Source organism: Mandrillus leucophaeus, unplaced genomic scaffold, assembly GCF_000951045.1.
Source record: "Mandrillus leucophaeus isolate KB7577 unplaced genomic scaffold, Mleu.le_1.0 Scaffold892, whole genome shotgun sequence".
Lineage (NCBI taxonomy): Eukaryota > Metazoa > Chordata > Mammalia > Primates > Cercopithecidae > Mandrillus > Mandrillus leucophaeus.
In genome coordinates, this window is record NW_012109719.1 from 519,737 (window position 1) to 537,562 (window position 17,826).

General features: G+C 35.5%; 1 protein-coding gene across 4 annotated transcripts in view; it reads right to left on the reverse strand.

Annotated features, from left to right (window-relative positions):
- SLCO1A2 (solute carrier organic anion transporter family, member 1A2) overlaps positions 1-17,826 on the reverse strand; it is a 139,373-nt gene that overhangs the window by 5,695 nt on the left and 115,852 nt on the right. For all 4 annotated transcript variants that reach the window (XM_011969466.1, XM_011969469.1, XM_011969467.1 and 1 more), the window contains 3 exons: positions 16,810-16,982; positions 4,990-5,054; positions 4,324-4,441 (listed from right to left, as the gene is read on the reverse strand). In XM_011969466.1, coding sequence (XP_011824856.1) covers positions 4,324-4,441; positions 4,990-5,054; positions 16,810-16,982 — 356 coding nt within the window. The remainder of the gene's footprint in view (positions 1-4,323; positions 4,442-4,989; positions 5,055-16,809; positions 16,983-17,826) is intronic.

Consider the following 17,826-nt stretch of genomic DNA (forward strand, 5'->3'; position numbering starts at 1 on the left):
AGTATTTAGTAAGAATGCTTCCAAAGAATCATCATGAATTAAAATATATACTCTTGTGAGAGTTTCTTTAGATGACCTTGATCAGATTAAGGAAGTTATTTTCTATCATGAGCTACCTCAAAGTTTTAATCACGAATGTGCACAATATAGCCAAATAACTTTTCTGCTTGTAGTCGGAAGAGTATCCAAGGTTTTCTACCTTTATTGTGTTAATTAGCGTCTATTACACCAATAGATTTTCTGATGTCGACCTATCCTTGCATGCTTAAAATAAACCGTATTTGTAATTTTTACACATTATTAGATTCAATTTATCAATTTTTATGTAAATTTTTTGCACGTATAAGATTAGCCTACAATTTTTTTTCTTGTACTGAACTTGTCCAGTGTGATTATTAAGATTGTACTAGCTTTGTGAAATGAATTACAAAATTTTCCCTTTTTCTGATTCTGAGAATAACTTGCATAATTTACGAATGAATCATCAGTTCATTGTAGGTTTTATCAGACTCTCTTGAAAAACATCTGAACTTGGTGCCTTTGGGAGATGAGCATTTTTGAAGGATTTACATTTTTAAGTAACTATAAAAATATTCATGTTTCTATAGATTTATAATAAAATCTAGTAATATGTAATTGTCGAGAAAAATATCTATTTAATATGTTTCTAAATTGTTATATCTAAAATCCCTATGTAAGTATTATAATATATGTACTTATATTACCTTTTTCATCCTTAATGATGTTTTATTTGTGCCTCCTCTCTTTCTTTATTTGCCGTTCCACAGTATTGTAATTAGTAATACCTTTGCAACTTTACAAAAACATAGCTCTTTACTTTCTGATTCCCTCTATGGTATATAGTCTATTTATTAATTTCTGCTTCTCATTTTTATATTTCTACTTCTAAAATTTGCTTTTATTATGAAACATTACTAGGATTCAGAAAAAAATGGACACCAGTGATTGGATTTAAGGTCTACTGCAATCCAGTATAACCTCATTTTAACTAATTCCACTCGTAAATGCTCTATTTGCAAATAAGTTCACATTGTGAAGTTCTGAGTGAACATCAAATTTTGAGGAACACTAAACCCTGTACAAGGTGTTTTGCCTCATTAATTGGATTAAAGCATTGAATCTGGATTTAGTCTCTTGACTTAGAAGTACCTTATTCTTCTTTTGGAAGCTGATACCAGAAACCACTGCCCATTTTGAGACATAGAGCCTGTGAATTCAGCTTTGTTTACTCCTTTATGTTTCTGTTTAATTTCTGAAAAATCAGATGTTTAGGATGGTGTTTTCATTGTCTTTTAACCAAGATATGTCTCTTTTGAATTTTAAAAATATATTGTATCATTTATTCTTGTTTGAGATAGGAAATATATCAATATGTAAATTATTGAGGCATTTATCAGGTCGTTCTACATCATTTGTATATATTTTATTGTTCTTTTTCTAAATTCTAAGTTCATTAATTTTCAGCCTTTTACATGTAAATGTGTATATGTATATATTTACATACATATTGTATTTTATACATATGTGTATATAAACATATATACCTATGTGTGTATATGTGAATATGTATTTCATATGTATATTTATATATGTAATACATCTATATATGTAAATATACATTATTTATATACATATGTAAATAAACATGTATATATGTACTTATATGTATGTATTAATATACATATTTATATACATATATTTGTACATATGCAAACATACACATATGTGTATATATATTTATACATTTAAAGCTCTAAAAATCCCTTTGATTACTGGTTAGTTTGGCTTCATCCCACAAGTTTTCTTATTCAGTGCTTTCATTGACATAGAGTTCTAATTAATTATGTTTATTGTAATTTATTCTTTTAACCATGAGTAATTTAAGATTGCATTTTTTTACTACTTTTCAAACATTTGAGGTTTGGGCATCTTTTATTATAGGCTTTCATCTCCATTGCATTGTGAACAGAAAACCGGATTTATGTGGTGTCAATACTTTTTTTAAACTTTTTAGTGGCATAGGTGCTGGTATTTGGGTTAACAATTATCCATGTATTCATGTAGATATAGATACAGATGTATTATAGATTGATATAGATTATATATATTCATTTACATTTATCTGTATATTCGATTACTCTTGTACAATTTGAAGTTGAAATATACTGTATCCTCACTCATTTTCATCTGTGTTTAATATTCATTTGTGGCACAAGTATATCAAAATTTTCCATTCTGTAGAATTCTTCTTATAATTTTATAAGTTTTTGTTTTGCATATTTGAGGTTATGTTGATAGATTTACATAGGTTCATAATTTTTCTATATTTTTGTCGTGTTTTCCTTTTATTATTAAGTAATATCCCTGTTTAATCCTATTAATTTTTTTCCTTTAACTTATACTGTGTTTAAATCATTAATATAACTACAGAAGTTGATTTAGTATGTGTCTGGTATCTTTTTAAAACCTTATCTTCAATCATTTTATATTTTTGATCTGTCTCTTATAAACAACATATAGTTCAAATTTTGAAAAGTCCAGTATAAAAATTGCTATCTTTTAACAAGCAAGTGTAACCAATTTGCAAAATCACTTAGGCTTGTTTTTTAACTTATTTGTGTGGAGTTTTTTCTTAAGAATTACCACTATTGCATTTTCTCCCCTTCTATTGGTTGAAATAAATCAAATTAATCATTTTTACCTTTTCTGCAAAATTTAAAGGTAATCAGAAGTTTGTTATCAAGAATTGTAAAAGAGTCTAAGATTTTACTTCATTTGTAAGTTAACAGGCTAGCCTGCCACAGTTTCAAGGATGCTAACAGAAGATACAAGACTCGTAGGTCAGGGACAAAGGACTTTTTTTCGTTCGCAACACAGCAGTCAGCGCAAACTTCATTTTCAGGTTGGTTTTCCTTACCCTCCATGTCCCAAAGTGGTGAGACAGAGGGAGAACCAGGTAAACGTTGTACACACGGTGGATTTGGGCTGCAGTTAGAAAGTCCTGAATTTAGGAAACCCCAATCTTTTAAATGGGCTTCAAAAAAATCTGCCCAAACTTTGCCCCAGAGGGAGACATTTTCTTATCATCATGAACAACAAACTACCTGCCCTCTGTCCTTGAGAGAGACACTATTTATATCTTCTAGGTCATTTACTGTTCCAACATCCTTGAAAATATAGTCCAGAAAAAATGCTGTCAGTGCCCCTGCTAACAAGAAAAGCAGAAATGTAATGTAGGGGTCCATGGAGAATTGTCTACCAACAATATTTACCCTTATTTCCAGAATATCTTGGCTTCTGGTAGATTTTCTCATGGATACACCATTTCATTGACCAGTCTAACTGGTCTGACTAACAGAGAATGGAGCTAAGTCTGTTTAATGTGTCTCAAGCACCATTTGATTCAGGATACTATCAACAAGAATCCAAGCAGCAGGATGAGACCAACCCTCAATAGCGATCCTTGGAGTTCCTCAACTGTGGTAGAAATCTACTGCATACATAGCATGTAGCTGAGCTTCCCTCAACATCACTCCTGGGGAGCTCTGGGGGAAACGGGAATGGATGCAGAGATGAATCTCCTGCTCTCTGCTCTCCCCATATTTCTTGATATATGTCCTTTTGCTGATCAAGACAAATACCTTAGAATGCTATAAACAATGGTAAATTGTTTTATACTGAATGAAGTAGCTTTATTATTGCCCCCATCAAGAGAAGTTAATTCAAATTTAAACAAAACTCAAATTTCCTATTGAAAAAGAAGATGAAAATAGAAAGAACAAAGAGTTTTATTCAAAATTAGACTTGTATTTACCAAGGAGAAGGCATTAGGAGACATGAAGAAGATTGTTTCAGCAAAGTTTAAAGAGGGAGAAAAGATATGATTTTGGAGACCAGAGACGTGGTGAGAGGAAGTGAGGCTTCAGACTCGTGACATGATGAAATCACGCAGGATAAAACAAAGAGCCTTTAGAGATCAATATAAATTGGATAGGCATCCATGGTATATATACAACCATTACCTTCAATATTGTGTTGACTCTAAGAATTTAACAAACAACACTTTGAAAGCCAAGGTTAGGGAAGCCATGTATGCTTATATTTACCAAGCACTTGAGAAATAATGGGAAAATACAATTCTAGTATGCAAATAAGGAATGGAGATATAACATCAGTATCTCTTCTGGAAATAAACACAAAAGTATTCTTTTCACTTGGCAAAAAAAAAGTTAGGTATGAATGGTGCTGTGTTATGCATAGTCTATGCTTATAAAACAATTTTAAACCCATTATTATCTTTACCTGAAGGTGGTGGAATCATATATCCTGCATGCCCCTGACTCACCACATTTCAAAGTTCCCCAGTGTAAACATGTGGAATCCATTAAAGCGCCAAAATATATAGGTGCAGGAATGCCAGCTGCAATTAACAGGGAAAGAAAGATCTATCAACAAGAATTAAGATACTTGATTTATTTGGAAATATTTTGATTTTCTTTATTTGTACTGCAAAGTTTATCAAAACATAAATCTAATGGTCTAAATTTTATTTTTAGAAATGAGTTACTCTTACTGTAAAGTTTCTAAATTATTAAAAAAATAAGTAATCTTATAAGTAAAAAATTATGCAGCATAATTATTAGTAGGGTAAAACATTCAATTAAAGATTCTGAACTTCATATATTTTCTTAAATGTTTTGGGCCTATTATATGTACATTTTATTTGGGCAGAGCATTTTCTTTCATTTTATTTTCAAATCTTCAAAGAATAGTGTAATTAAGGTCAGACAAGGCCTTTTCAAGTAAAAGAGATGCTCTATCTCTTTGTGTGCTACATTCTCATATTTATAATGTGCTTTTTACATACAGAAGGGACACTTGCTAGACTGTTTTTCTGAAATAATTATCTTGTTTATCTAGTATTTAATATTGTTCCGATAGGATGTGGAAAAAAATAACTATTTTTACCAAATACTCTTGTGCAAAATGTATGTAATCCCACACCAAGGGACTTCTCTTCAGATTTCATACACCTGAAAAGTAAATAAGTTTGTAAATAAAAGAAAAATAAAGATTTGAAACTATCATACTGTCTTGAAAAGGCCGGTTGTAAGCTAGTCACACATAATGAACATTCAAAATTTTACTTTCATGCTCACTTATTGGTTATTCAGGGCTTTATTATACAGCTGGTAGCCTACACAGGAGCCCATTTCTGTTTACTGACACTTCACCTATCACTTTTTCTTATTAATACCTATTTTATTAGTCAGGCGCAGTGGCTCATGCCTGTAATCCCCCAGCACTTTGGGAGGCCAAGGCAGACGGATCACCTGAGGTCAGGAGTTCGAGAGCAGCCTGATCAACATGGTGAAACCCTGTCTCTACTAAAAATAAGAAAAATTAGCTGGGTATGGTGGTGGGTGTCTGTAATCCCAGCTACCTGGGAGGCTGAGACAGGAGAATCACTTGAATCTGGGAGGCAGAGGTTGCAATGAGCTGAAATTGTGTCACTGCACTCCAACCTGGGTGACAGAGCTACACTCCATCTCAAAAAAAAAAAAAGAGAAATTGTTTTTAATAACACGGAAACTAGATACACTAAAAATCTGCAGTAAGAATAATAATAAATTTTATACAGTTCTTATTAAAATTAGAAAAGAACAAGAATACTCACTATCACAACTATAGTTAAATAAATCTTGGAGGTTTTAATTTATGCTACAAGAGAATTTTAGAAGCCTAAGATGTGTAAGGTTTGGAAGTGAAAAGACAAAACTTGTCATATTTGCACATTGAAAAACTTACATAGAAAACCTAACAAAATCAACAAATTATTAGAACAAATAAGAAGCATGCTGGATAAAAAGCAAATTTTTAAAAACAGCAGCACTCCTCTAAACCAGCAATAACCAACTAGAAAATATAAGAGAAAACAATACCACACATATCCATATATACCTATCTTTACTTATGTGCAGCGATGATGGAGATAGAGATAAATATGGACACACACACAGACCTATCTGTCCAAAATTTATATTTATAAGGGAGGGGTAGAGCAAGGAGCTAAATAGAAAGCTCCATCAATCATCCCTCCTGAAGGAACACCAAATTTAACAACTATCTACATACAAAGAAACACCTTTGTACGAACGAAAAGTCAGGTGAGCACTCACAATACCTGGTTTTAACTTCATATCACAGAAAGAGGAACTGAAGAGAGCAGGAAAAATGGTCTTGAATTGCCAACGCCAGCCCTCCCATCCCCCAGCAGTGGCCACATGGCATGGAGAGGGAATCTGTGCACTTGGGAGAGGGAGAATGCAGTGATTCTGAGACTTCATTAAATCCCGTGCTGCTCTGTCACAGTGGAAAGCAAAACCAAGCTAAACTCAGCTGATTCTTACCCATGGAGGGAGCATTTAGACTAGCCATCGCCAGAAAGTAATCACCTAGCCCCACAGTTAGAACTTGAGTTTCAGCAAGCCTCGCCACCATGGGCAAACGTGCTCTCCCTAAATAAACTTGAAAGCCAGTCTAGGCTGCAAGGACTACAACTCCTAGGCAAGTTTTAGTGCTGAGCTGGGTTCGGAGTCAATGAACTTGGGGGTCCCAGCCAGGGAAGCTACTGAGACACCAGCCAGGGAAGCTAATGAAGTGCTTGTGCCACCCTTCACCCAACCCCAGGCAGCACAGCTTGTGGCTCCAAAAGAGAATCCTTCCTTCCACTTGAGGAGAGAGGAGGAATAAGTAAAGAGGACTTTGTCTTCCATCTGTGATACCAACTCAGCCACAGTAGGATAGGGCACCGGGAAGGGTCATGAGGTACCCATTCCAGGCCCCAGCTCTTGAGTGGCATTTCTAGACAAACCCTGGACCAGAAGGGAACCTGCTGTCTTGAAGAGAAGGACTCAGTACTGGCAGGATACATCACCTACTGGCTAAAGAGCCCTTGGGGCCTGAATAACCAACAGCTATACTCAGGTAGTATGCCATGGGCCCCAGGTGAGACTCGGGTGTGCTGTATTTAGATGAGACTCAGCACATTCAGAGCTGTAGTGGCTGTGGGGAGAGACTCTTCCTGTTTGAGAAAAGCACAGGCACAGGGAGCAAAGAGAATTCTGTCTTGCATCTTACGTAACAGCTCAGCCACAGTGGGATAGAGCAGTGGTTTCCAAACCTTTTGCACCAGGGACTGCTTTTGTGGAACACGATTTTTCCACTGACCAGGCAGGAGTCGGGGATGATTTTGGATGAAACTGTTCCACCTCAGATCATCAGGCGTTAGTTAGATTCTCATAAGGAGTGCGCAGCCTAGATCCCTCAGATGTGCATTTCACAATAGGGTTCACGTTCCTATGAGAATCTAATGCTACAGCTGATCTGACAGGAGGCGGAGCTGAGGGGGTAATGCTCGCTGCTCCCTCCTGCTGTGAGGCCAGATTCCTACCAGGCCAGGGTCTGGTAATATTCTGTGGCCCAGTCTGGGTAGGGACTCCAGGGGTAGAGCACCAAGCACATTTTTGCAGTCCCAGATTCTGGGCCTTGGGTCTTGGATGGCATTTCTGAACCTGCCCCTTCTGGGCCACAGGAGAGCCAACTGCCCTGAAGGGTGAGTCCTGGCCTGGCAGCATTCACACAGGCTGGCTAAAGGACTCTAGTGCCTTAAGTAAACATCAGTGGTGGCCCAGGCAGTATTCCCTGTGGTCCTGTGGTGGTGGTGGTGGCCATGGGGTGGGGCTCCTCTGACTTTGGAAAGGGGAGAGAAGAGTAAAAAGGTGTTTCTGATAGTCTGAGTGCCACCTCAGCCACACTAGAATAGAATACAAGGTAGATTTGTATGATTTTTTACCCATCCCAGGCTCCTGGATGGCATCTCTGGACCTTCCTGGGGACTGGGAAAACTCATAGCTCTGAAGGGAAAGACAAAAATATGACTGGATTACCACTGGCTGATTGTAGAGTTGGGCCTTGAACAAACATAAGTGGTAGCCAGGTAGAGGTAACAGTGGGTCTTGGGTGAGATTAGTGCTGTGCTGGATTCCAATCTAACCCAGCACAGTCCCAGTGGTGGTGGCCACAGGGGTGCTTGCATCACCCTACCCCCAGTTCCAGGCAGCTTAGCACAGAGAGACTCCATTTGTTTGGAAGAAACTAAGGCAAAAGAACAAGAATCTCTTGCTGGTAATCCAGAGAATTCTTTTGGATCTTGTCCAAGACCTCCAAAGTGGTAACTCTATGAGTCTACATGAACCACAGCATTACTGGGCTTGGGGGCCCAAGTCCTTTTGAATACCTAGAAAGCCTGCTCAAGAAGGATGGCACAAACAAACCCAGACTATGAAGACTCTCATAAATGCCTAATTCATCAATGCCCAGATACCAACAAACATTGACAAGCATAAGGAACATACAGGAAAACATGACCTCACCAAAGGAACTAAACAAGGCAGCAGGGACCAATCCTGGAGAAAGAGAGATATGTGACCTTTCAGATTGAGAATTCAAAATGGCTATTTTGAGGAAACTCAAAGAAATTCAAGATAATACAGATAAAAAATTCAAAACACTATCAGATGAATATTACAAAGAGGTTGACATAAAAAAAAAAAGAATCAAGCAGAAATTCTACAGTTAAAAAACTGCAATGACATACTAAAGAATGCCTCAGAATGTCTTAATAGCAGAATTTATCAAGCAAAAGAAAGATTTAGTGAGCTTGAAGATAGGCTATTTGAAAATACACAGTAAGGGATACAAAAGAAAAAAGAAATAAAAAAGAGTGAAGTGCACCTTAATGATCCACAAAATAGTCTCTAAAGGGCAAATCTAATAGTTATTTGCCTTAAAGAAAAGGTAGAGAAAGAGATAGGAGTAGAAAGATTATTCAAAGGGTTGACAACAGAGAACTTCCCAAACCAAGAGAAAGGTATTGATATCCAAGTGCAAGAAGATTATAGAACACTAAGCAGATTTAACCCAAAGAAGATCACCTCAAGGAATTCAATAAATCCCTCAAGGTCATGTATAAATAAACAATTCTCAAAGCAGCAAGAGAAAAGAAGTGACTAACATATAATGGAACTGCAATACAACTGGCAGCAGACTTTTCAGGCGAAACCTTACAAGCCAGGAGAGAGTGGCATGACATATTTAAAGTGCTTAAGGAAAAAACTTTTACCTTTATATCTGGTGAAAATATCCTCCGAACAAAAAGAAGAAATAAAGATTTTCCCAGACAAGCAAACGCTGAGGGAGTTCATCAATACCAGCCTATGCTATCAGAAATGCTAAAGGGAGTACTTCAATCAGAAAGGAAAGAATGTTGATGAGCAATGAGAATTCATCTGAAGGTACAAAGATCACTGGAAATAGTAAGTAAGCGGAAAAATGCAGAATATTATAACACTGTGACTGTGATGTATAAACTACTCTTAACTAGAAAGACTAAAAGATGAACTAACCAAAAATATTAACAACTTTTCAAGACATAGACAGTACAATAAAATAGAAATAGAAATAACAAAATGTTAAAAATCAGGGGGACAAAGTTAAAATGTAGAGGATTTTTTTTAGTTTTCTTTTTGTTTATTAGTTTCTTTATGCAAGCAGTTTTAATGTATTATCACCTAAAAAAAAGGGTTATAAGATAGTATTTGTAAGCCTCATGGTAACCTCAAATCAAAAAACATACAATGGATACACAAAAAATAAAAAAGCAAGAAATTAAAGCATACCACTAGAGATAATCACCTTCACTGAAAGGAAGAAAAAAAGGAAGAAGAGAAAACCAGAAAACAAATAACAAAATGGCAGTAGTAAGACCTTTCTTATGAATAAGAATATTTAATGTAAATAGACTAAACTCTCCAATAAAATGACATAAAGTAGCTGAATGGATTTTAAAAAATACCCAATAATCTGTTGTCTACTAGAAACACATGTCACTCATAAAGACAGAGACACAGAAAATAAAGGGATGAAAAAGATATTCCATGCTGATAGAAACCAAAAAAGAGCAGGAGTAACATACTTATACCAGACAAAAGAGATTTTAAGACAAAAACTGTAAGAAGAGACAAAGAAGATCATTATATAAGGATAAAAGGATTAATTAAGCAAGAGGACATAAAAGTTATAAATATGTATTCAGCCAACATTGAAGCACCAGATAGATATATAAAGCAAAAGAGAGAGAGCCTAATACAATAATAGCTGAAGAATTCAACACCTCACTTTCAGCATTGGACAGAACTTCCAGACCTCCCCAAAAAATCAACAAAGAAACATTGGATTTAATCCAAATTATAGACCAAAGGAACCTAATAAATATTTACAGAACATTTTATCCAATGGCTACAGAATACAAATATGAATCCAGCACATGGATCATTCTCAAGGATAGACCATATGTTAGCTCACAAAACAAGTCTTACAACATCCAAAAAACTGAAACAGTATCAAGCATCTTCTCTGACCACAAACTACAAATCAATAACAAGAGGGATTTTGAAAACTATACAAACACATGGAAATTGAGCAATATGCTCCTGAATGACCAGTGGGTCGATGAAAAACAAGAAGAAAATTTAAAAATTTCTTAAATAATAATGGAAACACAACATACCAAAACTCATGGGATACAGTGAAAGTGGTACTAAGAAGGAAGTTTATAACTATAAATGCCTACATCAAAAAAGAAGAAAAACTTTAAATAAACAACCCAATAGGCCGGGTGTGGTGGCTCACACCTGTAATCCCAGCACTTTGGGAGGATGAAGTGGGTGGATCACAAGGTCAGGTGATCAAGACCATCTTGGCCAACATGGTGAAAACCTGTCTCTAATAAAAATACAAAAATTATCTCGACATGGTGGTGTGAGCCTGTAGTCCCAGCTTCTCAGGAGGCTGAGGCAGAAGAATCGCTTAAACGTGGGAGGCGAAGGTTGCAGTGAGCCGAGATAGCACCACTGCACTCCAACCTAGGCGACAGACTGAGACTCCGTCTCAAAAAAAAGAAAGAAAAAATAATAATAATAATGCATATTAAAGAATTAGAAAAGCAAGAGCAAACCAAACACAAAATTAATAGAAGAAAAGAAATAATAAAGATCAGAGTAGAAATAAATGAAATGGAAATGAAGAAAACAATACAAAAGATCAACAAAACAAAAAAAAATAGTTATTTGAAAAGAAAAACAAAATTGATGAACCCTTAGCCAAAATAACTAGGAAAAAAGAGAGAAGACTCAAATAAATAAAATCATATATGAAAAAGAAGACATTACAACTGATACCACAGAAATCCAAAGGATTTTAAGAATAATTGTTAAGCTATGTTAAACTAAAGGCTATTATGAACAACTGTATGCCAATAAATTGGAAAACCTAGAAGAAATGGATGAAATCCTAGACACATACAACCTACCAAGATTGAACTATGAAGAAATCCAAAACCTGAACAGATCAATAACAAGTAATGAGATTGAAGCTGTAATAAAAAGTCTCCAGCAAAGAAAAGACCCAATAGCTTCACTGCCTAATTCTACCAAACATTTAAAAAGGAAATAATACCAATATACTCAAACTATTCTGAAAAACAGAGGAGGAGAGAAGCCTTCCAAACTCATTCTATGAGGTCAGTCTTATCCTGATACCAAAACCAGAAAAAGACACGTAGGAAAAAAACAAAAAAAAAGAAAAGAAAACTAAAGGCTAATGTCCCTGATGAATACTGATGCAAAAATCCTCAACAAAATACTATCAAACCAAATTCAACAACACATTAAGAAGATCATTCATCATGAACAAGTGGGATTTATCCCAGAGATCCAAGAATAGTTCAAACATATGCAAATCAATCTATATGATACATCATACCAAAAGAACAAACAAATAAAAACATATGATCATTTCAACTAATGTAGAAAAAACATTTGATAAGATTCAGCATCGCTTTATAGTACCAAAAAAAAAAAAAAAAAAACTCTCTGAAAACTAAGTGTAAAAGGAACATGCCTCAACATAATAAAGGCCATATATGAGAGACCTCTAGTGAGTATCATACTGAATGGGGAAAAACTGAAAGCCCTTCTTCTGTGATCCAGGACATGAAAAGGATGCCCACCTTCACCATTGTTATTCAAGATACTACTAGAAGTCTGAGCAAATCAAAACTACAATGAGATGTCATCTCACCCCAGTTAAAATGACTTGTATACAAAAACAGTCAGTAACAAATACTGGTGAGGACGTGGAGTAAAGGGAACCCTCCTACACTCTTGGTGGGAATGTAAATTAGTACAACCACTATGGAGAACAGTTTGGAGATTCCTCAAAAAACTCAAAATAGAGCTACCATATGATCCAGCAATCCCACTTCTATGTATTAATATATACTCAAAAGAAAGGAAGTCAATGTATCAAAGAGATATCTGCACTGCCATGTTTATTGCAGCACTATTCACAATAGTCAAGACTTGGAAGCAACCTAAGTGTCCAGCAATAGACGAATGGATAAAGAAAATGTGGTACATATACATGATGGAGTAATATTCAGCCATAAAAAAAGAATGAGACCATTTCATTTGCAACAACATGAATGGAACTGGAGGTCATTACGTTAAGTAAAGTAGGCCAGGCACCAAAAGACAAACTTTACATGTCGTCACTTACTTGTGGGAGCTAAAACTGAGAACAGGCTGGGCCCGGGAGCTCATGCCTCTAATCTCAGCACTTTGGGAGGCCAAGGCAGGTGGATCACCTGAGATCAGGAGTTCAAGACCAGCACGGCCAACATAATAAAACACTATTTCTACTAAAAATACAAAAATTAGCATGTGTGGTGGTGCATGCCTGTAGTCCCAGCTACTCAGGAGGCTGAAGCTGGAGGATTGCTTGAGCCAGGGAGGTGGAGGTTGCAGTGAGCCAAGATTACGCCACTGTACTCCAGCCTGGACAACAGAGTGGGACTCCATCTGACAAAAAAAAGAAAAAATGAAAACAATTGAACTCATAGAAATAGAGAACAGAAGGGTTGTTACCAGAGGCTGGAAAGGGTAGCCTGGGTGTGGTGGGGAAGTAGAGATAGTTAATAGGTACGAAAAAATGGAAAAAATGAATTAAACCTACTATTTGATAGTGTATAGAGTGACTATAGTGGAAAATAATTTAATTGTACATTTTAAAATAACTAAAAGAGTACAAATGAATTGCTTGTAACACAAAGTATAAATGCTTGAGGGAATGGATACCCCATTTACCCTAATGTGGTTATTACACACTGCATGCTTGTATCAGAATATCTCATGTAACCCATAAATATATACACCTACTATATACCCATAAAAATTAAAAATTAAAACACTATATTTATATATGATTATATAATTTTTTAATCTAGTTTTTACTTCTGATTTATTTTATGTATAATTTTAATTATATGCTATGTAATTATAATCTAGATATAAAATTTATATTTGTATATGGGGAAATGATACACATATATACATATACACACAAAATATGTAAAATCACATTGATAATCAAATTATTTATAAGCAATACAAATATAAATTTAAATATAGTTAAAATCAATACAATATAAATCAGTTTAAAATCACAAATACACATATTCATATCTATATATATTTGCAATCACAAATATTTACATGTGTATGATATATATGTATATTGCATGTTTGTGATGGTAATGGCACCATTCTCTGTGTGTGTGTGTGTGTGTGTGTGTGTGTGTGTGTGTGGATGGCGTCACAAGAAATATATTTGGTCTTTGTCCCTAGCTCCTGGCACATGGGTCCTTGGAGTTCTTGGAATTCCCTTGGAGCGTCCTTAGTGGTAGGAATGTATTTTGTCATTCTTAAGGAGATTGTTTTGATCACACCTGAGTCTATACTAATGAGACGACAGGGTGGGCTCCCAGACTGAGGCTGGGACTGGTCACCAGAAAGACCAAGTTATTAGAAGACTAGAATTCTCAACCCCACACTCAGACCTCCAGGAGGATGGAGTGGGATGTGTGCACTGAAGATCAAGCTCACTAAAAGCTCTTGAACTAGGAGATTTGATGAGCTTCTGAGCTGGTAAACATATCCATATGCCAGGAGAGTGGCACATCCCAACCCTACCCTGGTTTCCATTTGTGTCTTTTATAATAACCTTCACAATAAACCAATAAATGTAAGTCAAGTGTTTCTTCCCTGAGTTCCGTGAGCCATTCTAGAAAATGGAGGAGTCAACCCTAATGCATAGCTTGTCAGTCAGAAGCCCAGGGTAGAACACAACACAAAACAAAACAAAAGCCCAGGGTGTCTGGACTTGTGATTGACATCCAGATTGGGGGCAGTCTCATAGGACTGAGCCTTTTAACTTGTGCAATCTGATGCAAAGTCTATGTAGATAGTGCCAGAATTGCACGGAACTGTAGAACACCCAGCTGGTGCTGCAGAATTGGACAGTGTAGGAAAATAATCCACACATCTGGCTATCAGAAGTGTTCTGTATGAATAAAGAAACCATTTGTTTTTCTCAGTGTGTGTGTGTGTGTGTGTGTGTGTATGCATGTATGTATGTATCTATGTGGCTGTATGTACATATATGTGTGTGCATATATAGACATGTATATGTATACATATGTGTGTATATAATTTATATATTTATATATAGTATTTAAGAAAGAATTTAATGGCACATCACCTTTATGAAAAATTTTCAGAACTTTATTTAAGGATACAAAGGAACATTTAAGCAAATGCGAGGATATTACATGTTCAAAAATATTTGATGTCAGATTTTTCTCCAAGTAATCTGTGGAATCTACACTAACTCAATTGAAATTCTTATGAAGATATAAAGACCCACAGACAGCTAAATCAGTTTGAGAATAAAAGAATAAAGGAAAAGTGAAGATGACAGGGGGGTGAGGAAAAGTTACCATATGAAATACTAACATTTGCAAGGCCAAAGTAATTAAATCAAGGTGACACTGGTATGAGAACAGGCAAATAAATCTGTGGAACAGAGTAAGGATGAAAAATAGATTCACGTTATATAAAAACTTGAGATGGTGGCACCACAAATCAAAGAGAAAAAGGATGTATTATATAGGCTATGATTTTGGAAAAAACTTTATTATTCGGAGAAAAATAACACTGGATATCTATGTCCCTTAAACCACATATAAAAATAGATTTGAGATGGCTTAAAAAACTATGCAGAAGGTAAAGCTGGAAAGCTAGGGGGAAATAAAATTTAAGAGAACATTTTTATAAGTTACAAATGTGGAAGCAATTTTAAAAATGTGACTTATCTTCCAAATACACAAACACTAAGGCAAGAAAATTGTTAGATTTTAGTACAACAAAATTTAGGATTTCATTTCATAAATGGCACTGTAAAAGTTAAAAGAAAGAAGACAGACTAAGTGAAGATAATTGTATAACATAAACAGTATTACATTAATACCTGTAATTTACATCGTAATCATCAAAATCATCAAGGAAAACATAAGAGATAGGAAATATAATGAGTAAAATGGGTAAAATAAATTGAATAAGCATCATCTATCAGAAGCCTAAATAGCTTAAAAAAGTTGTTTGAAGAGATGCTTAAGCTCAGTATATCAGGAAATCACATATTGACACGTCAGTGAGCTATCATTAGTATTTTACACTCATTGGATTAGTCAACATCACAAAGTGAGATAATTCTAACTCCCATGCAGTGATGATATAAAAATTACTCTAAATAGGACTGGTGAATTTATTTATGCATCTACCTTATGAACCAGAACAAGACTTAATACCACACCACCATTTGTGTGAATATAAAAACACATACACACAAAAAATTTTAATATTTTACAAAGGAAATGCATATTTAATGACATTTATCTGTCATATTTAAGTGAGCAGCTATGGTGACTGGAAATAGGGAATTGAATAGAAGTAAATAAATAAATGAAGAAAAATAAGAGAGAATCCTTGCTCTGGCCTGTGATGATAATGTGTTATGACTTGAGCATTGTGATTAACTTAACTCTACTTTTGAGCTCCAAAACAAGAAGAAGAGAGAAAAAATACAAACTGTGTTCAGGATTGTTTACTAGGCATGAAGAGTGGTGTAGCTGTAAGAAGATTTATTTAATATACCTAAATTTGAAAACTAGCTCTGCAGTTTCCTAGTTTTAGAAAGTCCTACAGCACTGATGTCTCACAGTAGCCTTGTGAGAGAGCTGAGTATTTATTATTATGCCCATTATTATTAAAGAAAAATGGAGCTCAGAAAGATCCAGTGGCCTTGGTGAGATGGGGGCTTCTCAGAGCTTTGCGCTGCTGTCCTATAGGTTGAACCTTAGGAAATGGCTGCTAGGCACCCACTCTTTACCTATCAAAATGGCCATTTTCTATGGCCTACACTAAGACGTAAATGTGTCTCTTTTGTCACAGAATGAGAGGTCCACTCATTTAACTCTAAGAAATAAGGAAGAAAAATAGGGAGGAATAGGAATGAAATGCCAGGAGATGAACATATGCATTGCTAACTTTAAAATTTTGTGAAATTCAAAATTGCTTAATACAAAGCCCTTAATAAATGGTACGTTAGAACACTGAGTTCTTAGATACTGAGTCCTGAGTGACTTTCTTAGAACAAGCTACCTTAAATTTAAGGTAGCTTAAAAAAATTTAAAATAAGGAAAATAATTTTGTACCTCAAGAGAATTTTTTTGTACCCAAAAAAATTTAAATAAGGAAAATAATTGTGTACCTCAAAAGAACCATATATCCAGGTATGGCAGCCAAAGAATAAATGAAACTGCTCATTGCTGACAAGATTAGGAAGTACTGGAGCATCATGGAACAGTCAGGCCCTTTGTCACACAGCCCAAGAACTGCAGATGAATTTCCTGATGTTTGAATACAGCTGCAATTTTGGAACACCTGTCAAAAAATAACATATTACACTAACTAAGAAAGAAATATCTTGAACACAAATTTTAAACATTCTCTACACAGCCAGTTGGATCAAGATGGAGACTCCTTGTTCCTTTACTCCATCTCCATTGTGATGTCTCTCAAGATTACAGCATATAACAAAACTGGAAGGGTGATTTCAGACAAAAGGGTAAATTTTTCTAAATATGTATAGTAAATTTGTAATAACTAATAAGCTACCCTAAAGACACACTTTTTAATTATTTTATTTATTATTTATTTATTTATTTATTTATTTATTTGTAACAGAGACTCATGCTGTCGCCTAGGCTAGAGTGCAGTGGTATGAACTTGGCTCACTGCAACCTCTGCCTCCCAGGTTCAAGTGATTCTCCTGCCCCAGGCTCCAGCGTAGCTAGGACTACAGGCGCCCGCCACTATGCCCAGCTAAATTTTGTATTTTTAGCAGAGATGGATTTCACCATGTTGGCCGACTGGTCTTGAACTCCTGACCTCGGATGATCCACCCGTCTCTGCCTTCCAAAGTGCTGGGATTACAGGCGTGAGACACTGCGTCCAGCCAATACACTTTTTCAAATAGTGTTTTGATACAGCACTACATTGGACAAACAAAATCTGTTTCAGAGTGCTCAATTGAAATATTTAGATGCTTACAAATAACCAAAGCTTTGCTTCTAAAGAAATAGTTTATTTCGGCAGGGTGCAGTGGCTTACGCCTGTAATCTCACCACTTTGGGAGGCCGAGGCAGGCGAATCATGAGGTCAGGAGTTCGAGACCAGCCTGACCAACATGGTGAAACCCCGTCTCTACTAAAAATACAAAAATTAC